The 25994-nt window shown below is 39.1% G+C and overlaps 1 protein-coding gene across 5 annotated transcripts in view; it reads right to left on the reverse strand.

Annotated features, from left to right (window-relative positions):
• COBL (cordon-bleu WH2 repeat protein) overlaps window positions 1–25994 on the reverse strand; it is a 160089-nt gene that overhangs the window by 67392 nt on the left and 66703 nt on the right. For all 5 annotated transcript variants that reach the window (XM_075022695.1, XM_075022694.1, XM_075022697.1 and 2 more), the window contains one exon: window positions 7129–7323. In XM_075022695.1, coding sequence (XP_074878796.1) covers window positions 7129–7323 — 195 coding nt within the window. The remainder of the gene's footprint in view (window positions 1–7128; window positions 7324–25994) is intronic.

Below are 25994 nucleotides of genomic sequence, written 5' to 3' on the forward strand. Positions count from 1 at the left end.
GCAATATCCCTGCCCTCATCAGAAAAATGCTGTCATGAGATATCACACATTGCCTGAGAATTCTAACAAGTCTGCCACCAAAACTGGAGAAGATCATAGCTAACACTCATGATATCCTCAGTTAACAAACAAAGACAAAGAAAGTTTTAAAAATAACATGCACCATTCACATTTCAGGCCTTCTTCATGCACAAAAAGAAAATCAAACCAGGCTAAACTAAAAAGCTTTACAAACCCAGTCATTAAACTCCTTTAAATCAACATTTAAAAAAAAAAATTAAAAGTCAAGTGTTATCCCTCCTCCTCTGGAACAAACCCTGCTTTGATATCCTCAGGGAACTTATAAAAACCTGAGAGGTGACCTAGAAGATGCAGCATTTTGTAAAAGTAAAAGACACATTTTGAAAAACAGTTTTTTCCTACAGCAGAAACTGATTCATTGCATCCTTCCTCAGAATGTGAAAAAAAGTATCTGTTATTCTCAAAGGAGACTTCTGGATGCTCCACAGAAAAAAACAAAGCAAAATAAAAATACATTCACAGAGCACTTAAGGGAGAAAGGAAATGTGTCATAAGAGAAAGGTTGAGAAGACCTCACCCAGAAGACCTCGGAGTCAAAAGAAACCTCCCTTCCTCTCTGAAAGATGATAAAAAAAACATGCACTCATATCTTGTTGACTTCTAGTAGACGTTTCTGGCTTAGGTGTAACCTATGCAAGAGAGATAACTAATCTGAGTCCATTCACCCTTTTGCTGAATTCTGGGCTCCTTGTTAAAACAGAATACAACTGTCAGACGATCTCCACCATGAACTGTTCGGTACCTTTCACCTCGTAAAGAAGTACAGAAAAAAGTATAAGGTAAAAGGGAAGAAAATACCTACAGCATAAGGCTATTCTGCTGCAGTATGAAAAACAAACAACCCCTCCCTCAAGTACAACTACAATAATTTCTACAAAAGTACGATCAACCAACTAGGTAAATCTAAAACAATTTGAAACTTATCCTCCTGGGACACAGGACTCTGATCGGAGTGGAATTTTCACAATAACGAATTACAGTACATGCACAAAGGAAGAGGTACAAGACAGTAAGCTGGTAAGAGTACGGTGCTTATAGAGGTGATCACAGCAGATGTTAATCAAGCAGGTTTTAGACACCTGCCTACGATAAATCTCAGTTCTGTAGGTAACCATGGTGGATGTTCTCATCCAGTTGTGATTCCTCTGTCCCTCAACTTCCCTACAACTGCAGTGCCTGTTGGTATCATGCCTCTCCCATAAAATGACGCTTCTGATAGTCCAAGGAAATTTGTGAGGAAGAAAGGCTGTCATCCACACAAACACGGGTTCTTTCTAAGCGCTCAGCTGTTTCTCAGAAGGAAAGTCAACTGCAGGAGTATTATTATTTGAAATAGCAGATTTATCCGAAATCCCCAGGGACAAAGCAGATTAAAGAAACTTTAACTCACAGGGCATACAGATGGAAAGCTCTACTGATGGTATCCTTACTGACACAGCTGTACGGACTAGGAACATACCTTACTCTACACTGTTCTACAGGATCTGGATTCATTGCCTTAGGGCTTAATTTGCAGCCACAGGGAAATATGACATTTTGAAAACCTGAGGAGAACAGCGCTAACAGTGTGATTTCATACCAATCAAGATTATCCTTGCAGTCAGCTAACCACCAACCTGTGGCATTAGATTGCGAAGAAGTAAGGTGGAAGAGTGGTAATCACTTCATGCAAACATGCAAGATACCTGTGCAAAAACCCCTGCTGCACTGGGGGGAGATCAGTGGAAGAAATGCTTGTTTGCTCAGATTTTTATATTAACAATCTCAATTTAAACTCCTTTTGCAACAGAAGGTGGCATAGTGAAAAATAACATGATATTAAAATCACAGTGGCCAGATAATGAGTTGCTGAGCAACCAGACGCAGCTTCTGACATCTTAAAAGTTCAGAAAACATCAAGCTACAAACTCAGCTTCCTAATTATGGACAGCTGAGCTAACCATTTCTAAAAATCTTGGCCTCTGTTTTAAAATACATTTTACTTCTAAGGAAGATAATGAGTCACATTTCCAAGTGGCTTCCAAGTCCATGCCTGTACCATATACACATATGCATGGGAAATTTGAGAACTGCAAATTCAGGGACTGATTCTGGAAATTTGGGTGAGTGTATGGTTTCATAATGCTTTGAAAAAATTTAAGATGTTAATTATTATTTCAATATAATTTTATTCATACATTTCCTTCACTGCCTGTCCTTTATTTTTACTACTTGAAAATTATTCTGTGGTTCTTGCTGGCAGAATGATTTCCAGGCATGCTTTCACTATACACTGTGCTCATTTGCAATGTCATTTAAAGTATTTCAGGGTTGCCTGCAGATGGGCACAAATTCAATGGCTTTCAGCAGGACATTTCACTAGAGTATTTCCTCCTTTTGACACACTCTTAATATGCTCAATCAACCAGAGGGGACCTAAGCTTTCAATCACTGGTGTATTCTGTTTACATTGGTTTATGTATAAAAGGACAGTGAACAGCACTGTAACACAAATTCTGCTGTGAGAAAGGCATCCCTACCAAAGGCATGAAAATGCTATTAAATGGCTAGGATGCCTAACCCAGTGTCCTGCCAGCTCCACAGTACTCCAGTCAACAACTGCCAGCAGAATCATAACTCTTTCAAGCGCAATATGCACTGGAACAGGGGAACATACCTCGCAGGAAGCTGCTATCTCCAACAGGAGTACAGGAACACTTGAAAAGGGGGGGGGGGGGGGCGGGAAGAAAGAAGAAAAACCCAACGTGGTGGTCAGTATTAGAAATCATCAACTAAGATGGCAAAAAATAACATTTCCGCTGCACTTCCACATTTGTCATTTCCTTCCATTTAATAAGACATACAGAAAATAGAGGAAGTATCTTAACCTATATAAACAAGAAATTTCGCAAATTTTTACTGTGAGTACCTTATTTTCTGCAGGAAAGATATGAAAGGCTCATTTACATTTGTTCATGTTAAAATTATTCCCTTAAAGCTGAACTTCTCATTTAGGCATAAAATTGGTCAAAAATAAACTGGAGGTAGGGAGAAAGAAACCTGCCAGCAATGATCTGAGTAAGGCTGAGACTCTCTTTGGCTGCAATATTCCTTTTTATTCATGCGAGTAAGCCTCTTCAGTGAATAAGGTATTCTTGGTAAGGAAACATCAGCCTTGATAAAACACTGGGGGCAAGTAGTCTGCTCTAAAGCTATGGCCTTGACTAAGAATGGGGAGTCACCAACTGTCCTCAACAACCCAAGTTTGAGGTCTAAAGGGAGAAGAGGAACGTAAGAAGCAGGACAAAACCCACAGTATGTCGCATACGTTAGTCCACAGCAACCTCCAGGAAACTATATAAACATGGAAATAAACCTGAAAAATTGTGTTGGTTTATAATGGAACCTTTTGAAAGTGTGAGGCCAGTTCCTCACCTGCACTAAAAGCAATGATGCAGTTTTTATTTAAACCCACTGTCTTGCCATATGACAACTAAGATTAAAATCTATGAAACAAACGTGAGAATATTGTATCTGTTACATTGCCCTATTCCTCTATTAATACAGGAATTTGACTGGCTAGTAACAAACCCCAGATGCCTCCTGTTACACCTACATATTATATGAAAGTGCTTCTGTTCTGAAAATCGCAGCAGCTGAAGTACCACATGGCTACTTTAACACAGTCTACAAATTGCATTTCTGGCTTCTAGAGTTAACATCAGAGCTATTATACAGATGAATGCACTGAAGAGCCCTCTTCTAATTCTGACATTGTCTCCAAAAAGCCTCATGATTTTATTCTGAATAAACCACTCCATTTCACAGAAAAGGCTCTTACAGAAAGTCCATGAGGCCTTCTTTATCACCCCCCCTCACTACAATTTTCAGTTTTTGCTCACCCCCTACAGTGTTCTGCTCTACTCTCTGGATGGCGCGGGCTCCGTGTTGCAACTCAAGAGAGGAGGGGACCTCCTTACTTCCTAAAGCATCTAACCTTCCAGATTTCGTGGTGGAAATGTTACCATACCCTGGTCTTTTGAAGACTATTTTTTTTCAAGTGACTTCTCATTATTCTAAATAGCATCACTTGGAAGATGTTTAAAAAAACAGGGGGGAAGTCTCCAGGGAAGAAATCTGTAGACTCCTTTCTTTGACTCTGCATTCTTTTGCAAACTACTTAGTGCATGTTCAGCACACTCTGAAGCACTGCTCAATTGTGCTCTGAAGAGAAATGGGTATTTTCTAGAGGAGATTTAAAACAGTTACAGAGGGAACACTACCTTTAAATAGACATGGAAAACTAATGATGCTGCACTAAAAAGTAATTAAAGTTACTGCAGGGGCCTTACCCTCAAGGAGGTAAATTACTGTAAGCCCCACAGAAACAAAAGCTGCAATATAGTAAAATTATATTGCAGTAATCTACCTATCCAGAAGAGTGAGTGGAGAAAATCTAAATCTAAAGCATAAATTAAAACACCCTTCATACACATGGAAATTTCTGATTGCAACCACTAGGCAGGGAGATGAGATATATATTCCTAAAGGATCATCTGTGCTGTAAAGAAAATGGAATGCTCTGGAGTTTAACAATGGGTTAAAAATAACAGGCTTATTGCATTCGAAAGTCAAATTACAGGTATTCATAACAGCTACAGTATTCGCCTTTCTACACAACTTTATGGAACCAGACAGCTAAAAAAGAAAAAAAACCTTCTGAGAGTTCAGAATACCACTTTTTTCATTTTCTATTAATGTGCTAGCTTCACTGGAAATAAACATGTTCCCCTTTTGCAGGATCTTCCTGTTAGTAACAGTTGCACATAAATAAAGTTTTCTAAACAAACATCTTATCTTTTTATGGAAGGAAGTCCATTAATACGGAATTGACGTCCTTCCCTGAAAAAAAAGATCAGTGCTAATTCTTTCCCATAAACTAAAGAAATAAACTTACACCCTGAGTTTTTTACTCTATTTTCACAGCAAACTGGATAGTCTGCACATAGATAAAATAGAACTGTTTGGGTTTTCTTATAAACAAAATCTCTGTTGCTACCTTGCCACATAATACTGAATAATTAATCTCTTCCCTTGGTTTTTGATTGCTTCAAGGAACTTGTGCTTCATTTCAACTGTAATCCACACATTCTTGTTCAAACTACAGGGCAGCCTGTGAGCAACTTTCAGCCTGGGAGCTTCAGAAACACACCATAACTGTTTAATATTTTGACCTATGCCACCATTTTCAGAAAGATGTCCTTTACCAACAAATGCAGCCAAACAGACTCTAGCAACTGTGCTTATAATCTACTGTGCTCTTCATTGGCTTGGTTAGCTACACAAGACATTTCTATTGCCCCAAATTAACTTCACCATGGAAAATCCTCTGACACAACCTACATCTGTTTCCCTTCTTCAAAATAGTTTTTCCTTTAGACTAAGAAAATTTGAAGTTGACACTGTACTGTATGCTTCTTGCAATAAAGAAATACTTTTCTCCCAATGGCTTCAGAAAGTCAGTACTTTAATCTATTTGCAACAACATTGAAAATAGAAATGTTAACATGGTTAAAGAGAGTTTAGTTTTTCAGTGGTTTTGTGCAACAGAATTTAAAATCTCCATGCCACACTGCAGGGAGACAAGGATAAGAGAATGGAAGAATAATATGGTCCATGATTACCATACTTTTATAAACTTAAGAGTTATAATGCCGTGGTATTTTTGTACAAAAAGATCTATTTATCTTGAACACATTAAATGTTTAACTCTGGGGGACAGAAGAAGCTGCATCAAAATATTTACAATAGGAATTTCAAAAGGAAATTTTAAAAAAGAAAGCGCACCAAATTTTGCAAGAAAACATTGTTTCTCTTCAGCTGTGTCTATAATAAATGAGTGCTATTTCAAAGGCACATATTCCAATTTTGAAAAATGAAACACCGCTATGTTCCAGCAATCACACTTTTAGACATCCTAAGAATGGGAAAATAAGATTCCACAATCCTTTACCAAGAGTGTGCATCAACTTTGCTTACACAGTGCTCCACTGGAGAAGGCACTTAACGTATGTCTTAATGCAGATAAATAAAAGAGTGACAGGGAGTGAGACTGAGCACTAGACGACTCCTCCTCCATTATACTGAACTCCGAGATTCCTTCCTGACTCCATTTTGCACTAACACAGTTCGCTTTCCAAAGATCAGTCTGCTGTAGAGGTGACAAGCCCTAAGCAGACAGAGTCGGTCCACATTGCACAACCTTGAACATATTGGTTCCTTGCATTCTTATTTGGCACCCTTTACACACGGACTTTTACAGTTTACATTTAGAATGTAACACTTTTTGTTGATGGCGGAACCTGAAGTCTTAACATGCTTGCGCAGGTTTAGTAACATACGTACCTGAATGTCACTATAAAAACAAGAACAACTTCCTTTTCCCTTAACTCTATTCTTTTCAAAGGGTTAGGTCCTCAGAAAGCTTTCCCTCCCATTTCTGTTTAATTCTCGATAACTGTATTGTGGAACAGTGACCTTTTTTAAAAGCAAAAACAGAGCCCTGCTGTAAAAGGTCACGTGGCAGGACTCAGAAAGCAGAGCAGATCTTCTGGTGTCCCACGGCAGCGCTGGAAACGGGGATGTAGGCGACAGCCTGACAAGTGTCTGGGCAAAACAGCACGCTGAAGGTTTTTGTCAGTCATTACAACTGCCACCCATTTTCCAGGCCTGCCGTGGCCAATAAGGATACCTAATTACCCCACACAATTTCCAGCTGTTCTGCCTTACTTTTTGTTCACCCTCCTCCTTTCAGCATAGTGCTTCACAAAACTTTTCTGATTTAGAAAGATTGACATGAGAGAAAGCCTGGGGCAGTCTCAAGAAAGGTCAGTGAATATGTACAAAACTCCAAGCCTTTTGATAATTTTATTTTGTAAGATCAAGAGGTTTGGTGAGCTGTACTTAATGGCTAACCAAAATATCTGTGAACGACTCGAGCTCCCATGAAGGAACTGATGGTAGCCAGCACAAGAGGCGAAGCAGCCCGCTCTGTGGTGTGACCGTTACCTGTGCTGCTGTCTTCTCTTGTCCGCTCGTCTCCGCGTTCTGCAAGGCAGGCGTCACAACCGGGGGAGGAGGTGCTCTGCGTTTTTTCACTTCTGGGTTTGCTGTCATTCCTGAGATGTTTCCAAGGGACAGTGATGGACCCAGGCTACTGGAACGAGAATTCACCGAAGGGGAATTTGGTGCTGTGGAAAAACCCTGTAAATGGATTAACATCTTGGATTAACATCACTTTTTAAAAACAATGGGAAAGAAAGAATTAAAACAAGACACATCTGGTTACCACTTAAACAATGATATGAATAATCAGGTATGCTCCTCTGCCAAAGTTGCTGAATTGCAAACTGTAACTTTTGGAAACTTCTAAAGGTCAACTGGAACAAAGCTTCCAGGCAGTATTAGTAAGTCAGGAGGCACGATGAGCACCTAATGCAGTTTAACAGTAGTGCTGATGGGAACACTACTACTGCTTGCTATCTAAACTATAAGCTTTATCGAGACACATAATTACAGTTATCCAAATGCATCTACAGTTGTATTTAAATTACAAGTAATACACATTTCTGAAAGCAAGATTTACTCTTAAATGAGAACGCTGTATTAACCATACGCTGCTGTCTGTCTCAGGCTTGTCTATTTTATTATCAATCTGCCTGATTTACCTGAGTCTTCTCTGCAGATTTACATAAGAGAAACTCTGCTACCATCAAACTATTTCCAACTTACATGCACAATCGAGAACAGTCATTTACAAGCTACTGAAAACAACCATTTAACCTAGTCAAAAGAAGTCCTACTGACAGGCACCACTCTGGATTTTAACGGGTCCAGATGAAAGGAGAAGGAGAAACTATTTCCATAATTCCTTAATATCAAAAATAACTTCAGTTCTCATTGAAAACTTAATAAAATCAATAGAAAAAGTTTTACTGAGTTCAGATCAAGACCTTAATACATTTTTTATATTAATATACAAACAGAAATATATGCAGTCATATAATAGTAAATCTACAAATAGGAAAGACTAGGAACATGATTGCTTGAAAATATCCATTTTTAACTTAGTTTTGACACTTAAATTCAACATTATTACTTTCTTTAATCTGCTAATAAAGACCTTGCAAAAACTTTTCCCACAAAACCTGTGAGTTACCTTTTGCTATTTTTAATTAAGAGAAGCTTCCATATTAAATTGAAGATCTTACTTTTTAAGTAAGTTATGAGATGGTCACTTCTTCTTAGAAATGGCTTCTGTGAAATCCCAGAATGGTTTGGGTTGGAAGGGACTTTAAAGATCACCTAGTTCCACCCCGCTGCCATGGGCAGGGACACCTTCCACTAGACCAGGTTGCTCAAAGCCCCATCCAACCTGGCCCTGAACACAGCCAGGGATGGGCCATCCACAACCTCTCTGGGAAACCTGCGCCAGTGCCTCACCATCCTCACAGTGAAGAACTTCTTCCTGACATCCAGTCTAAATCTACCCTCTTTCAGTTTAAAGCCATTACCCCTTGTCCTATCGTGACATGCCCTTGTAAAAAGTCCCTCTCCAGCTCTCCTGTAGGTCCCTTTAGGTACTGGCAGGCTGCTGTAAGGTCTCCCTGGAGTCTTCTCTTCTCCAGGCTGAACAACCCCAACTCTCTCAGCCTGTGTTCATAGGAGAGGTGCTCCAGCCCTCTGACCATCTTCGTGGTCCTCCTCTGGACTCGCTCCAACAGGTCCATGCCCTTCTTATGTTGGGGGCCCCAGAGCTGAAGGCAACACTCCAGGTGGGGTCTCATGAGAGCGGAGTAGAGAGGGAGAATCCCCTCCCTCAACCTGCTGGTCATGCTGCTTTTGATGCAGCCCAGGATACAGCTGGCTTTCTGGGCTGTGAGCACACATTGCCAGGTCATGTTGAGCTTCTTGTCAACCAACACCCCCAAGTCCCCCTCCTCATGGCTGCTCTCAATCCACTCATCACCCAGCCTGTATTTCTGCTTGGGAGTGCCCCAACCCATGTGCAGAACCCCACGCTTGGCCTTGTTGAACTTCATGAGGAACACAGGAACCCACCTCTCCAGCCTGCCGAGGTCCCTGTGGATGGCATCCCTTCCCTCCAGCGTGTCGACCGCACCACACAGCTTGGTGTCGTCGGCAAACTTGCTGAGGGCGCGCTCATTGGTATCACCAGTGATACCAGTCCTGGAAGTAGAGGCTGATGACCGTGGTTCATAATGCAGTTCTTATCAGAACAGAACATGCTACTGCACTTGCAAAACTCACCCATCAAGGACATAAAGCTCTTAGGTAGAATTTTGTCCAAAACCACAGAATACATACTGCCAGGAAACTAAAGGCCACCACAAATCCCATCACTTTCCAAATAAAAGAGGTAGTTCTTTGAACCTAAGTTCTCCAATCTGGAAACTGGTGGAAAATGCTTTGCCTCAATAGTATGGCTGCCTCATCGTTGTGATGGACGTCTGGATTGCCATAAGGGTGTAACTTGCAGTGAATTTGACTTGTGACATGGCACGGTAATTCCTCTCCACAAGTGCCAAGGGCAGTCTTAGGTAAAAATTAACAATATGGGGCAGCAAGCTCAAAAAGACAATGAATTTGATTTTAGGACCGTTTTGAAGCACTGATGAAGCATAAAGAGCTAAAAAATACAGCAATGCAAAAAGATGTGTGTAATACAGGTTCCTGACTGCCTGGTAAAGCTCAATGTTCTATAGGTTCCTGTGAAAGCAACTGAAAATGCTAAATGCAGACAGCAAACTCATTTGTCTTGTCCTGCATTTACTACACGTGATAACTATGTGATAACCAACACTTAAAAATATCAGCTGGACGCTTTTGTTATCTTTTATGTTGCACACTGCGCAACAGACGTCATCTTGGAGTAGTGTATTTAGCACAAACAGGGTTTTACTGAAGGATTAAAGCAGTATTTGCTACATCTTTTTCATCACCAATTTCTCTGAACTGAATAGCATCAATAGCTTCTTCGCTTTTCTAGCAATGAAGGAAAAAGCTTGTGGAAAAAATGGAAGGTGGGGTTTAAAAGAGTAGGTCTAATCTTATAAAGAAATATACTCTTTTCTTGGCCCTATATCTTGGGCAGTGGAAACAATAATGATCTCATCTGTAACCTACAAGTTTTAAGTCATTCTTAGTGCATATTGTACCTGGTTCTATCAAATAAAGTTTGTTTACTCCTAAAGAAATTACAGGGTTCCAGGGTGAAATATAGTCTCCTCTTTTCACACACCTACAAAATCACTGAAGAAAATAATTTTACAGTGTATTCTACAGGTATGCTTTTGTGACTGTTTTAATTCTTTGATTTTCCTTGCTGGATAAAAAGGTTGAGAAATTTTGTTAAGAGATTTAAAGATGTACACAAATAATAAAGAACTCCTAAGACTTCCCTCCTAGCATTACATATACAGAGTACCAGTAAGAAGATAGGATGTATCCAGTTTCAAATTAATATCCTATTCGATTCTATGTCAAGGTCTTGTGGCTGAAGAGCTATGAGAATCCTCTTCCAGGCAACAGATCACTATGAATGAATACAGTGATGAACAACTGAACATTTTAAAGCTGGTTGTTTTTTTTTTTAAAGCTTGCATATCCTAACAAAAGATACAGGGAAAAAATTTAATACTTATATGACACTATAAATAGTTTACAATAAAAAGACTTCAATGAAATTAAAAATAAAAACCTTGGAAATGCAGCTACATTTTCTTTTCCAAGTCCAACCTTTATATTAAGCCCATTATTTAGTCAGTGAGCGTTTCAAGAATGCTCACGTTAAGACTCTTCCCCCTAAAATAAAAACTTGCTACAGCTTCCAGGAGAATGGAATGAGGACAACCTCAAAGCAGTTTTGAAAGCCCAATCATTCAGCAAAGAGATGTTTGTCTAACTGGAGGCAGACCTTCAAGCTCTCCCATGTGTGCAGTCATGTTCAGTAGCTTTAAGAGAAGAAAAAAAACGTTGGACACAAACCACTGACACAAGTGTTTTTGGCACGGCTCGTCTTTTGTTGTAAACCTAATCTAGAGAGACAACGCCTTACCCATCTTTTATGTTTTATGTTGTGCTAGATGCAGTGCAGCTTCTTTCCAAATCACTGGATTTTGGAGGTTTGGTTTTCAGGCAGGTTAGCAAGGCAACTATTAAAAGCACAGAGCATTAATTAAGCAAACCTGTAGGGACCTGATACGCACACACCACTTACCCAAACCATCTCTCATGTCTTGTTGTTTTAATTGGTTATCAATGGATCGATTTCAGTGGAATTACTCAAATTACAGCAGTGTAAGTAAGAGGAAAGCCAAGTTCAAGTACTGCAGCCAATGTAGCTGGCTAAAAAGTCAGCCCTTATCCTCTGTTTCATTTGCAAATAGGTTAGCATGAATGTTCTGCTCAGAATCAAAATCAATTCCTACAATCCGCTTTAACTGCTTTGCAAAAAAAAAAAAAAAAGAAAAAAAAGAAAAATAATGTCAGAAAAAGAAAATTCATGGCAATGAATTATATAAAGAGCTTTTAAAAATGTCTCCCAACTTGTAAAATCATAGTCTTTGGTAGACCACTAGTGTTAGAGCACTTTGCTAGCAGTTCAAACAACAAGTAATGCAAACTAGCAAGAAAAAAGAAATAGTTTCCTCTTCTTTTTTTTTTCCCCTCAGTTAATCCAAAGCAAACCCAGCAAAAACACAGACACACCAGCATAGGTCAGCAGTCAAGTTAGACTCCAGTCGAGCAAGGGTCTTGAACACGTACTGAACCACAACCATGGACTAAAGTGCATTTCAGTTCCATGTTGGAAGGAGGCAAGAAACAGCTGCAGTACCTACATACGGTGCCATCAGGTTTCATGGATCGATTGTTTCATGTTGTATTTGCCAGCTAGTTTTTTCCCTCTCATTAAACTTCTGAAATCTAAGGAACTTCCTTTTTTTCTAACGTACAAGATGCTTTCTTGGGGGTTAAGCAGTTTCATTTTAGGATTTTTTCCTACCAGTTCTTCTAGTTGAAATTTAGCTTTCAAAGACTTCTTGGAAGGGCAAAGAGGAGCTGTTGAAAACACAGGAGTATGAACGCTCAGAGTAACCTGGTGACTTAGGCATACCAGTCCCATTTTCAAAAGACTTTGAAAAGTCAACTTTCTACAAGACTACCAAAGTCCATAGCTTGCTGAACTCAACACAAGCTAGATTAAGAGCCTAAAGCAGAGGCCAGTCTGTGTTCCAAGGTCGTCAACCTAGAATACAATTATAAGACGTCTTTTGCAAACTACTCACTTTTCAAGAATCAACAGGAGCTCTGACATCTTAGGGATACTTCTGAAAATGTTCATGTTAATATTAATAAAATAATGTAAGATTAATCTATTAAAAATATAACTGTACTGCTGTGAGAATTCCATTTTACAAAATAGATGTGTATAAAAATGGAAGTCAGCTTATGTTTGTTTTCAGACAATTTCCCTCATATATAACTCTCTTACCCAAAGCCCTGTTATTAGCATTTCCTTGATTTCCTGATGACACTACGTAGCATTTAAAGGTCAGCAAGGAAGAGACTGCAGCTTGCCTGTGAGACTGATTTGACTTCCCGTTCCCTGTCCACACCGGTCAATAAAAATTTTTCAAAATGTCAAGTTCTTTTCTTGTGAGGTTGCTACAGCCAGGCCTTTCTTCCGCAGCTCTTTGCCAAAACTCACATATTTTAGCTCCCAGTCTTGTTATGCAATTTCCTTCTGAGAAGTTTTTAAATCAAAAGTAATCAATTGAGCTGTTTTTAAGCACTCAAAGTACCAGATGTATCAGCAAAAAATAAAGATTTTTATTTTTTCCAAAACAGAGACAAAAAATAAGAATAAATGTATTAGAAAGGAAATAAATTTTTTTTTGCAAGCATACCATGGGTAAATACAAAAGGTAAGCTTTAGAGCAGGCAGACAAATCCATCCACTAAGTGACAAGAAGAATATTTATGCCTATTAGACATTTAAACTCCATTAATGCAAACTTTTATTGATTTGCTGAATGACACCACAACTGATTACAACTGGCCATTTAAAATGCCAGACAGGTTATTTCAGACCTACTGCACAAATTGAAGTCGGAGGCTGCTTTCCTTGACATGATAGTGAAATTCCTTATACTAGCACTAAATCTGACAACACTGAAACTGAATTAATCCAAGCTCCTGCTTCAAAACCAAAGCATATTACTTCAGTCATGAGATTGCTTGGAGACAATTTAAAAAAAAAACAAGATTGTGACTACTCAGATTTTCCTTTCTAACCAGCCACACTGAATACGGTTTGTTTTTTGTACTCCCTGAAGCACTTGTGATTCTGGTACTTGCATGCAGTCTGCAGTCAGAAAGGAAAAAAATTACCCTTCTCCTGCTTTGACCTAAAAAAAAAATAAATGCATTTTTATGCAATTTAATTTATGTTGCTTTATTATCTCATTGCATTCTGCTACTGGTAGGAAATGATCTGGTCACCCATCACAGTATTAAAAGAGAAGGAACTATTTCATTGCCACAACAGTAACTCATACAGGCAGCACCATGTTAATTTTCTATGTCTGGTGAGTAGGCTTTCAAGGTTTTACTGTAGAAGTTTTGAGTTATACTTTGAAGTCTGTACAGTGCTATCTTATGCTTGTATAAGTTTATTATATTATCTAGCTAGCAATTCCAGATCTTGCTGCCAGGGCCCATCTGGTGGACATCAGAACTTACACAGCCAGAATTAGAAATGCCCGAGAATGTCCTCTCTCCTGTGCCCCTGCCAGTCCTCCCTCACAGGGGCCGACCACATTCCTCTCGTTTTAGTACAAAGTTTGTTGATCAGAACTCCTAGCAGTGCCAGGTAGGTCACCTCCCTTTACAAAGTCATCCACTTGCGTCTCCCAGCACTGGAGTAGCGTGACCCAATCCGTCACTGCAGAGGTTACGAAACCTTCCTATGACACAGGTCCACATCATCCACAATTATGCTGTTCTATTGCTTAACTATCCTTAGCATTAACATTTTTTTCCTTGTACTTTAACTATAATTTCCCTTCCTAGAAGCTTATCTGATTACTTCTTGTCCTCACTTGGGTAAGGTCATGTGAAGTAAAGTATCTTTACAGCTAGGAGCACAACCCTGGTGTCCAGCTCCAACTGATTTATGGTTGCTTTGCACCTCCTGTGATGTCCAACCCCTTTTCAGTAGAAAAGCTGAAGAACAACTAGAGAGAACTAGAACAATGGAAGCCTCCAGGAGAAAAGCTTTCCAGAACAGACCGACGGTCTTAGATTCACTGTTTGTGCATTTCTAAGCAGGGAACAAGTGCGGGTAATAACTCAAGACCTGTGCACTACGCTGAGGACAAAGAGGGAGCCCAACCAGAGAGAGCTTCCAAGAATCATGTTAAATTTTTGTTATACTTCTTGTGTGTGAAGCAATATTCAAAACTAATTTTCCAATTGAAAATCAGATGGATACTAAATGAATATGGCAAATTTCACAAGTAAGTTGATTACTTTTTTTATGAGCAGTCAAGGAGTTTGATGTTTGGGAATATAAACTTTTTATTCAAATCGTTAGTAGGTCAGAAAATGTGGGTTGGGAATACATGCATTCCAGCTAAACATGAACATGTATTTAAATTCTTGCAAATATAAAGCATCAGATGCAGTAAAACCAAGCCTAACTGCTAATATCAATACCACCTACTACTACCACTTCCATCAGTATTCAGTCAGTCTGAGATCACAAATTTAATCTGAGTTCTCCAAAAGTGAATACACTAACATTGCACATATAAAGCACTGGAATACAGATCTATAAATTCAACAATGTATATATAATATCCAAGCAACTCAGAAACAAATCATTTATACTTTTTCAAGATTTTATGATAGATGTGATTCCTCAGTGTTTTGAGAATAGAAGCTTTTAAATCACCTCTGGAGATTTAAAATTCAGTGTCTTTCCTCCAAATAATTTCTCCTGTTTCCATTTTTCACTCTTCGGATTTTCCCAAGTCACACTACTCTTCATGCTTAACAAAACCTTTGTCTATTACTGCTACCCAAAATCACTCATGTCAATCTGAAGAAGTCTCCCTGGTAGAATGAAGACGACAGTCATAGTATCAAGGGAAATGGATGCAATGATTTTTTTCCAGCACAGCATTACATGCAGAAAAGGGAAGACAATCTAACTTGATTTACAATTGTGTGCTTGATTCATGTCTTCTGTTTAAGTGACAATGTGTTTCAAATAAATTCATAGCTTTAAAAAAAAGTAGCATCCCAACAGAATTTGCAAAAATAACCTTTCTTGACAGGAAAGTGTAGACACTACCCTTTCTGAAAGGTGGGACAGACGGAAAGAAGGCAGAGCCATGCCTCAATGACTCAGAAGGGAGCAGTCAGCACGCTGCCTGGTGCTAACGAGAAGACCAAAGTGTATAAATCAGTGTTTGGAAGGCACGCATAAATCATTTGTGTCCTCTCCTATCAACCTGGACACTGAAGTCATTGTAGTAACCAGCAAGCATGTATCCTGTAGACCTCGTGAATCAGAGCTGAGGAACTTGTTAAAAAGAAGGGAAACATATCTTTGACTCAGAGCTGTTACCATCGACAAGTCAGCCTCAACTCAATGCAGTGAAAATACACTTGCTACAAATCTTTCTAATGCATAACTTAATTTCTGTCACTGTGTCCTATGAAGGATGAAAAATTGTTTTGCTGAAATTGAAGCTATTTAGCCACAAATGAAAGAAACTTAGGTTGCTAAACATTCTTTTCTGAACAAACATAACAGGCAAAGCAAGTAGGTGTACGTTCAAAAAAACAAACTCCAGCTCAAAACCACACAAGTCGATGTATTTTCCACTTAATGTTCTGCTTTCCACAAGATTCTCAACTTCCAGAAATACAGCTAAAAAGCTATGAAACATAAAATTATTGGAATATAATTCAACATTGGTATTAATCCAATGACACCCATGAACTAGCCACAAGCTGCAGCACGTGTGCATTACAGGTATCTTTGTAAGTCGATATACTAAGACCACCATGTTTATTAAAAAGCACATGCACGTCCAATCCCTTAAAACGCCACATTAAGGTGGCAGACACATCACAGAGAAATCATAGACATATATGCACGAGCTTCCCAAACATGCCAACTTCTTTCATACCCTTCTTGTGCTATGCACCTGATACCATCAGGCTAACTGATAGTACACAAAGCATGGGGGTTTTTTTTTTTTTTTTACTTTCTGGATGACAGATGCATTTTGAATACACCTAAAATGTAAATAGTCTTGTTTTTGTTTTGGATATGTAAACCCTAGTGAGGCAAACCCATCATTAACAGAGCATAGAAAACATTTCTGCATTGGATATTTTCTATGCTACTTGGTAGTTTAATGGAAACAGTGCTGTCCGTCACTCGAGTGGGAGGTAGGAGTGCAGGCTGCAGACCCAATCTGAAGTGAATCGCACAGTCAAGCTGAACCACGGGTGACAATCTGGGATGCTGGCAGATGCTTAGGGTAAGGTTCGTTTGTACTTCATGCAAGTGTAAAATGACTTATCTTGACTTTCAGAAGTGTGTGGACAAGCTTGTGTCTCATTTGCTAGACTGCTGTCTTTTTTTTTTTCCTTCTTCTTCTTTTTTTAATATCGTTTTGGGAAAATACCTGAATCAATTTATGTATAAAATGAACCCTCTCAGGGCTGATTTACATCTTTCTGGTCTGCTAAAAGCTTATTTCCTACAAGTCCAACTCTTTTTGTCACAGCGCACTATCAAAATGTGTCAGCCTATAAAAAACAAGGCTGTATTTTGAAAATAGATTTTTCATAACTGTCAAAAATACAAATACGTAAAGGCAATATGGGGAGAAAGACTAAATCCAAAATATTCCCAAAAGGGAATGGCTAACAAAAAATAGGCAGTCGGCAAATTGAGCTACTTGCATCACTTGCAATTTTTTTGATAGCTATGTGCATGTATGCTAAGTAAACATATCATTGCCTGATAGTGCAATAGATAGATGAGAAAGAAAGATTTTTGTCACATTCTATGCCAGATCAAAAAAACCCAGAAGAGCTAATCTATACAGAAAAGGAAAGGGTTATCTATTCAAGATGAAGTATCTCATCAAATGGAGACAGAAGATGGGCTTGTAACAAGAGACATGCAGGAAGTTCAGTAAATTATAAAAGGAAATGGGAAAAAATGTGGAAAACACTACAAGTCTCTCTTGGATATTCATCCACGCGGTACAAAAGCAAACGCAAAAGAAGTAGGAAAGAACACAGGAAGAAGTGAGGAGAGAAACAAAAACACAGTCATTATGGTGAAAAATGAAGCGAATCTGTTCACCGGATTTGACCAGAGAGGAAGTCCTTGCAGAAATTCAAAGACAAAAATCTGGAAAAGGAGAGGAGCAAAGCAAAAAGCAGAAGACTTCAATGGATGTGATAATAGCGTACTGGCTCATATCCCAGGGAAGGAACAATGAACTAAGGAGACTGTGCAGGACAGAAACCATATTCTGCAAGAAAACTCAATGATTGCTTATATGTTAGCCCGGAAAGATGGCAATGTTAATGCTCACTTGTTGACATGAAGACAGTGAGGGAAGAGTCACATGAACAGAACTCAAACTGGTAAAGATTCAGCACTGAAAGGCAAGGGGGTTAGTATATAGATTTGTGAATGTGTAATAAATATTTCTGTGGTAGGGATTTAACGCATACTGAGACATGGAACAAGGCGGAATGGAAGAAAATAATGAAAGAAACATTTTAAAACCTACCAAGAGAGGTCTAAAAGCCAATGACAGACCCTAGTGGAAAAACGCATTTTAAAGAAACCTGAAGAAGAAAGAATTACAGACAAAAATTTACATGGACTCCAAAATTCAATTCAATCCCAGTATAGAAAGAAGACAGAAAAATACCAAGCCAGAAGGAAAACAAGGAAAGAACATTTGAAAAGAGGCTATTTACACTTGGCCTTGGAAGGCCATCAGCAGATCTAGTGAGAGCAATCTTGGAAGAGTGAGGATGGAAAAAGCCAAATTTTCTTTGAAAAGGCTAGTTTCTCCTTTCACTTACACTTTTGCACTATGTGAAAATAGATTAGCTCAATCAAATAGTGTTCAACAACCAAGCTGAAAATCAGAATCTGTCTTTATTAATGGTCTGGCAACAGACTTCAGGAAACAGGGAGTTCAAAAGGTCAAAGACCAACAACAGCAAAAAAAAGATTTTCGGAATTTTCACTGGTATTAAGCGTTCATCAATCATAAATAACCACAAAAAGGATCAGAGGTCTTGAGCAAAATGAATTCATCATTGCAGTAAGAGTTTATTTTCTCTAGGCTTACTAATTCTTTCAAATCAATCAGCCAATGTGTTTGGTTCATGGAAGACAGGAGTTGTTTTATTTGTAATATATGTCCTTCTGAAATTCAAAATATTTTGAAAAACTACTGAGAAGAACTTCTTCTGCAATAAATTCTTTTAACATATAGGAACTATCAAACCAGTAAAGTTGATCATCTTCAATATATTTTCATTGTAGATATGCCAATTTATACTGGAGGAGGAGATGGAAACTTTGCATAAAACATACAATTTTAGAAATATCTGCTGTAATGTCTGCATAGCCAACTTTTATGGGGACCAGAATTATGAATGGAATGGTTCCTGGCATGAGGTTTTTGGGTGTGTATTTGTTTGGTTTTGAAGAAATAATTTTTGGTTTCTTACTGACTATTTTTATTCCAGTTAAATTAAAAAGTGTTTTCCTCCCATTTTAATGAAAGTGTTGTCATTACACAAGTTTTCCAGAGACAAGAAACATTAATGATCAATTCTCCTCAACTTTTGGTGTCTGCTGAAACTCTGACACGTCTGAGTTTTGGCCTCTGAAAATCTCTACTTATTACAGCTGATGATGAATGGAGAAAATCTGTACTGAAATTCAAAGCCAAATTTTCACCGAGATCTGCAGAACTTCTCTAATGTCAAAGGAATTGCTCTGATTTACTCAAGCTCAGGGAATTGAATTCCAGCTCCAGTCCCTATAATCCAATTCCGACACAAATACTTTGTTAATTTAGAATGAAGTTGTGCAACTGGTTTTCCCTTTGAAGTCTATGGTAACTGTAGGTGTTTAGCTAGAGGGAGACAAATAAAATCATCCAACTGTCAAAGCAAATTTTCAAAAAGGAAGTTTTACACTTCTTAATGGTATAACACTGCCAAAAATATTACTGAAAACCAATGTAACCTCTGAAGATTTTAAAACTTAAATTAGAAGAACAAATCAGCTTTTTACCTCTGAAATGAGTGCAAATCTTAACACAACTCCTAATTACAGAGTCGCTAAGAGGATTCTAGCAACACGAATCAGAAGTCAAGAGCCAGGAATGTTACTGTTTCAGTTAGCTCTTTCAGATGTCCGGATGTGCACGTGTGTGTGTGTGTGTACATAACTTGTGTGTGTGTACCTACATGTATCTACATACAAACACAGGTACATAAACACACGCAAAATTTATTACTCCAATTTGCTCTTTCAGATGTCTGTATGCACCTCGTGAGTGTATGTACACATACTTACACACACTGAGTGCAATAGGCTGCGTCTGAAACCCTAAGGGGTGGCCTAGGCAAGCCCCCAAACTGTATCTGCATCTTTCATGCTGAGAATTTCTGGCCACAAATAACAGCACTGAAGCAGACCAACCCTTTAAGGAGATATGACAGCTTGCTGCAGAAGACAAAAACAAAAGACTAACTCACAGGCATCGTGCTCACAGCTTGATGCTCAGGTATTGATGCCAACGAACCATTCTGAATTATAACGGCTCAATATTTAGTCCCGGATCAACACCTGTGGCCAGGAGTACAGAGATGAAGAGAAGGTTTAAAGACAACACTCTCGTGCTCAACAATGGATAGAGCACATCCAGGTGTCATACACATCCATCTTCTGTTTCATAATACCTACAGAAATTAAGCTTGTCCCATTAAAGCAGATGAACAATTTGGATAGAAAATACATATGCTTATACCGTGAAGAAGTCACAAGCAAATTCATTTCAGGATCTGAATCATGCACGACCATGAAATTCAGATCCAAGCTTCCTCTCCATCCTGGAGGATTCTTCAAAGGCTATTCTCTTTGAAGAATAATCAATGTCCTGAACACAGAATCATAGGATATCTCAAGCTGGAAGGGACCCATAAGAATCATCGAATTCAACTCCCTGCTCCTTGCAGGACTACCTAAAATGATGCAAGTTCAATAACTGGGCACAGAAGAACAGGTTAAGAATAAAGAAGCAGACCCCCCCCTTTGAATTTTCTTAGAATTATATTCAAACATTACTTCAAACATCCTTAGCCTTTTATTTTTTTCCCGTTGTGAGCACTCATTATTATCCTTTTAACTCTGACCTTGTCTAGGCCACCCCACCTAAACAAAAGTGAAGCGAGAATACAGGATACTGCAAAATGACTGGAAGTACAGCTGTGCTGGAGCCCAAGCTACTTCAGCCTTTTTCCCACTTTTTATATATATATAAAAATATTTATATAATCTCATATTTTTATTTTCCTTTGCAATATACCATAGCCAGCTAAGTTTCTCCAAGCCTAGGACACCAGAGCTTGACTTGTGAACATTTGTTATTCCTAAGAAACTAATTTCCCACTGTGTATAGCCTTGTTTCCTTTGTGAATTTAGTGTGAAATACTAAGAAATCACAGCTCTCTGATCTGTTTATTCCTGCTGACTGGAGTATTCCAATCCACTGGAGTGCACTCCCCACTGAGGAGCTGTGGCAGAAACTTTTCAAGCACAGTCCCAAATTTAACTAACACGGAAGTTAAAAACCGTGGAAACAGATAGAACATATACCTACGCTTGGACTTTCACTGGCACGATTACAACTTAAACAGGGCCAGCAGTGCTGAGACTTCTGCTTACTTCTCTGGGTATGCACTGCTTCAGATAACAAAGAAAAACCTGCTTTTGCAATGAATTATTGGTTGGTGAAAGCCACTCCCTTCCTTTGCCACTGTTTGCAATTCATCTTCTACAAGACTTAACATGTGTACTTTGGGGTTTTCTCCTTCCTCAGTGAGAAAATGCTCTAGAAATTAAGCAACTTCAAGGGGTTTATCTGTGTCAACTGTCCATCAAAAAGGAACAAAGGTCTTACATTTTCAAAGATGACAGTGAAACAGTCAGAAGATCTTTGTCTGTGCAAAAGAGAACCTGAAGTAGCACAAGAAAGAATGATTTTTAAAATGGCCTAGTGTAGATAATGGCTAACAACTCATAAAGAGCACAATCTAAAGCCAGCTGAAACCAGCAGGAATTTTTCCACTGGCTCTAGTGAGTTCTGCATCAAGTCTCTGATGGTCACTCTAACCTTACGATGCCAAAAGACAGTAATGCTCTAAACTATGCTGCTGCTGTCATTTCTCCAGGAAATCTTTTTCTTCAATATACTTTCAAACTCAATGAAAATCATAACAATGCCGGCACAGAAAGTATAGCTCTGATTTTTTAAACATAAAATTTGGTGCCAGATATCCATACTTTAGTCTCTACTGCTAAAGAAATGATGAAAGTAAAGCACTTCCAACAAAACACATATAAATCGGATCACAACCAATAGACTAGGACTTGTTTTAAAAGCATGATCAAAACACAAGCTAAAAACCAAAATCCAAAAAACCCAATGCACGATCAGATACCCTGATGTACAGCCTAGTTGTGTAACTATTTGGCGACAGCCTAAAAAACCAAAACGTAACCCCCCCCAGATGATGTTAAACAGCATATGAATACCAGTCTACAAAGCTAACAGAAACTACACTACTTTCACCCTCAGCGTGATGCTTTCTTCTGATATAATACTCAGCCACAGGAAATTAAAAGTAGAACAATATATTAAGACAGTTCACAATCCAAATCAAAAACATTAAGAAGTCTCAAAGCGCTGCCTTTCCATAGATAGAGGATGAAGTGTTTTGGTTTTTTTTTTATTAATTCAGACAGGTTGCATAGAGTATTTTCTCCCCAAATCCTCCACACACACCCCCCCGCCCCTTTTGGTGGTGCAGGGAGGAAGGTGTCACAACTTTGGAAAGGCAAGTTGCTTTTAATTAAATACTAGTTAATGACTTTGCCTGACTTGTGCAACTGCCAGTATTTTTAGTTGATGCTGTCTTTCTGACCTGTAACCCTCTAAACTAGAACAAGCACGCTGTTTAGCGTTTGTTAAATTTAGACAGCACCACTACCCACTATTACCCCCTCCCACCGCTGCTGCACTAATCTCCCATGCCAGCTGCTCAAATGTTTACATTTGAAGGGCTTTCTCTGTGCAGAAACAGTCTCTGCACAGCATCTCTCATCTGTACATTTGCCAGAATCAAGGCAAGAAAAGCTTCACTGCTAGAATTCTTGATTAATAGATAGTCTTAAATGTTTCTCCTTCCCTTCCTCCTTCTGTCAAATCCATTGCCGTTCGGTTTTTACAAGGCAAACCTCCACAGTGCACTTTCCTGGCCTGACTCTTGTCCTATGCAAACAACTGTAAATCAGAACAAGCTTCGTTTAGAGCCAGTGAAATCACACCATCTCTGTGCTGAAACTGGGAGAGATCAAAATCAAGATGTGTACCCGAGCATTTGCTGGGATGGAAAGAAGAAAATGTTATAATCAGAGGAGGGGGGTGTGGGGGAACCAAACACTAACTATCATTAATCTACTGGTAATCTCTCCACCTTGCTATGTCAGTGTACTTCAGAGACTGCCTCCAGAGCTCATGTCCGAGACATCAGTCGTACCTGGCTCTCTCAGCAGGTCACCGAGGTACTAAACCAGCGAAACACTTGAACAGGTGCTTGGTATGACACTGAAAACGTCAGTGGGTCCAACGCCTACAGCTCCTCGCCTATTTAAGAACTCTACAGGGCTACATCTTGCTATTTGCCTTGATCTGCTTTCTCTTCTGGCCTTCCAGCTGACCATTTATAAAACCAGAAATACTTTCCTTAGTTTCCCCAAGTATTTTGAGATCTGCTTAAAAGTATAAATGATACCAAAAAAAAAAAAAAGTCAAGAAAATGGACCGGACTGAAAGTATTACTACTTCATGCTGTTGTAAAAGTCTTTAAAAAGACTTACTGAAATTTGTCACGCTCTTTCCCCTATTCAGCTTGTGTCCCAAAATTCTGCTGAGAATTCAAATGAAATATTAAACACTGGAGAGTTAGAGAAAGAGCAATGACTGGAATTATTTCTAATCATTTCTGCTAAGCTCAAAGGGGAAGATCAGTACTGGAGCTGCATGTAAAAGACCAATGAAACCTAATTTAACAGTTGTTTATTAAGAAAGAAGAACGAACGTGGAACAGGTCCGCAGACTACAGGCATTAGAAGGTCTCTTTCTGTAGTGATGAACAACTGCGCAGCACACACAGTACCTCGTGCTATACAGTCTTTGCTTCGTATACACAACTCCTCTTTGAGTTAAAGGGAGACCTGCAAGGCCCGCTAAGCCTCATGGAGGTTTGACTTTGCATGAGAGAATGAAGCCATAAAGTTCACTTAGGAAAACTTCCCCATCAAAGTAAAATACATTGTGTCCTGTCAGCAAATGTTGTTTTGCAAATACTCCCTCACCTGCCATAAGATGTTATTGAGACATATGGTTTCACACGCTACTAAGCGGCTTAGTTTTGCCAACGAACAATAATGCACAACAAATATGTGTGGAAATCATGAGATCATCTAATTAAAAGAAATGTTATTGTTTGCCACTACTTTTAATGAAATCAAGTCTTCACTGTCCACAGAAAAGGCTGGAAAAGAACCAAATCCTATTAGCGCTCATGCTTCAGAAATTGGTTGCAAAAGAAAAGAAATTATACCTTAACCAGTGTTGAAAATATTCACTGTATCTAGGCTCTACATATGCTAATAAGATATTTTAGACTAATATAATAAATCTGTGGTTACATGTGATTCAGATTATGCCACTACAAAAACAGGTGCTACTGTCTGAAGAAAATTTTCCATTGTATATGAGAAATATGGAGTCGATGACATACAATTAGCCATTTCGGATTTCATCTAATAAAGGGCATTGGCATAAATACACACTAATCTTTTCACTACAGTAGTTACATTTGGAAAGCTTTACAAGAAATATTTTGGATATCCATCACTAAATCAAACAGAAATTTACTTTGCAGTGGAATTAATAATTCCCTGACTCATTCCCAGACCATCCCAAACTTAAACATGAAAAGCATTTTATGTGCACAGAAATATGTGAAAGACTTTTTAAAGGAACTACATCTCTGCTTATCCAATTGCAGAAAAGCCTGATTGTGGGATAACTTTTCTTTAAAGGTGGTATTTTCCACACCACTGCATGCTTGCCAGTTACACTAAGAACAATATGCTGAACGAATTATGACTGAATATGAATTACAAGGCTATTATACACTATTAAGGGGCTCTGGTAATATTAAATACCAAGGAAGCAAAGCCTGAGCGGTTGAGATGTCACTAGAAAAATCTCAAATGGAATTTAAGTTTGTCTTTGGGTTATTTTTAATGTCCTTTTATTAATGCAAATGAAAAGCTATTGGTCTTATTAGCTGTTGCTTTATTCTATTTTTTTCTAGTGAGTTAACTTCAGAACTTTTCAGTGAAATCAGTAACAAAAAACAAATCAGACATAAAAGGATTTGGGTGGTTAAGGGCGTGTCACCAGGTCTTAATTAAACGTCGGAGGGAGATATCTGAGCCAACTTACGCCGCACCGACTGGGTACGTCCAGAGTACGGAGAACGATGCCACGCAGCCAGGTCTGGAAGCTGAAGTGCCTCACGCCAGCCTAACTTACCACGCTCCTGTTAGACTGGGCCTCCCTCGCTCACACCGCTTCGTGCCTTCCCCTCTCTAAGCCTGACACATACCCTTCCGACGTGCTCACTCCCAGTTTGGTGCCCGAATTCCGCTTCTGGGCGTGCTGAGCACGAAAACTACTGAGAAGCCATGTTTCTAACCTCCTGCCTAAACTCCATCAGGATCCACGGAACTGGCACATCTCTCCACCTTCATCAGCCAAGGGGCTTGATCCCATAGGTGTGCTTAAGGCACAACTAAGAAACCTGGCTCCGCAAAAACGTAACTGCTAGCCGAGGCAGCTATGGCATTTCTCTCCTGTCTTGTCCTCCCCCCTGCCCCAAGTTCAATGACTCAGTAAGAATATGGTAAATCCAGGCTCACAACCTTCTTCTAATTGAGAAAAAATGAAACTTCCCTCTCTCGGGAGCAGAGGGAGATTATTCTCTGTTCATGGACATGAATATGATTTTAGCTAGAAAGAGACTGAGATTAGGGCACTCCTCTGGGCAGCGAGCAACAGCCATTTGGCTCCTCCAGTTCTAGCTTCAGTGACTACTTATTTGCTAGATCTAACATCTGCTTAGCATAAAACATAGAAAAACATCTCTGGCGCTGGCACTGGAACCCAGAGCTGCCACCGCACTTAAGCTGTTTCGTTACTGGTCTGAATAGTTAAGCTTGCTCTTGCTCTCTCTTTCTGAGTCACTGAATATTTGGGTACTTTTACAAAAGGGTGCTTCCCACATCAAGAATACCTCACAGCTTTGTTCCAGGCAGTCTCCAGCCCAGCAAGTATTTTGGTTTTCTTTGCAAAGGAGGAAATAATTCCCTCAGTAATGGTCCCGAGAGAGACAAAAGGTCGGCTGGTATCTCTAAAGGGAAAGAGGAG

Source organism: Buteo buteo, chromosome 3 (assembly GCF_964188355.1).
Source record: "Buteo buteo chromosome 3, bButBut1.hap1.1, whole genome shotgun sequence".
Lineage (NCBI taxonomy): Eukaryota > Metazoa > Chordata > Aves > Accipitriformes > Accipitridae > Buteo > Buteo buteo.